This window comes from Myotis brandtii, unplaced genomic scaffold (assembly GCF_000412655.1).
Source record: "Myotis brandtii unplaced genomic scaffold, ASM41265v1 scaffold223, whole genome shotgun sequence".
Taxonomy (NCBI): Eukaryota; Metazoa; Chordata; class Mammalia; order Chiroptera; family Vespertilionidae; genus Myotis; species Myotis brandtii.
The window spans coordinates 610,025-610,890 of NW_005358369.1; the positions used below are offsets into that span (position 1 = coordinate 610,025).

The window sequence follows — 866 nt, forward strand, 5'->3', positions numbered from 1 at the left end:
CGCCTCCTCAGCGCCCCCTGCAGGGCGTGTCCCAGGCCGCAGGGCACTCACCGGAGTGGGGGCGTTCACCACGGAGAGGTTGTACCCGTACAGGAAGGAGGAGCCGAAGGCGCCCATGAGAGAGGCCACGATGAGCGAGCAGGACCAGTTCTGGGGAAGGAGAGGACAGCACGTCAGACCCGCACGCGGCTGCACGCGGCTGTTTTAGCTGAATTTGGCCAGCTTCTGGCCCACACAGGAGCACAGAGCAAAGCCAGACACCGCTGCCAGCAGTAGCTGCTGGCCCTTCCTCAGAGCCAGGGCCAGGTGTTGTTCTAAGCACTTCTGGGAACTCTGTCCTGGGACTCAGATCACTCCTGTTTTGTCCGGATTGTATAGGTGAGGAAACAGGCACAGAGCTGCCCCGAGTGGTCTGGCTCAGCCCCACATGGTCACCCCCTCCTGCCTCTTCCTCTGGGCACGGTGTCAGGGCCCTGCGGCTCCTGACAGCCATGCAGACGCACCCACCCATGCACACGCTGCTCCCGGAGGAAGGGAGGAAGGGAGGGGCCCATCCCCTAGGCTGGTAGGAGCACCTGGGGACAAGGACCCGCAGACAGAGTGTTACTGTACTTGGCCCAGAGATCCAGGCCTGCCTCCTTGTCATCCTGCCCCGTGGCTCCCTCCAAGAACGGCCACAGCCATGGCAGAACCACGGAGCAGAAACGTCCAGACCCTTTGGCAAAGGCTGGCCAGCTGACAGGAGCTGGACACAGGAAGGGCTGCCATCCTAGGCTGGCCAGGGGTGTGGGCCACTCGCCAGAGAGAGGGGACCCAGGTGTCCTTGGAAGGCACATTCTCTGCCATCGTTCAGTGTGTGTGTGTGT

The 866-nt window shown here is 62.9% G+C and overlaps 1 protein-coding gene across 2 annotated transcripts in view; it reads right to left on the reverse strand.

Moving 5' to 3' along the window:
* Positions 1–866, reverse strand: part of SLC2A9 (solute carrier family 2 (facilitated glucose transporter), member 9) — a 57,422-nt gene that overhangs the window by 44,298 nt on the left and 12,258 nt on the right. For both annotated transcript variants that reach the window (XM_014539632.1, XM_014539631.1), the window contains one exon: positions 52–150. In XM_014539632.1, the coding sequence (XP_014395118.1) occupies positions 52–150 (99 nt within the window). The remainder of the gene's footprint in view (positions 1–51; positions 151–866) is intronic.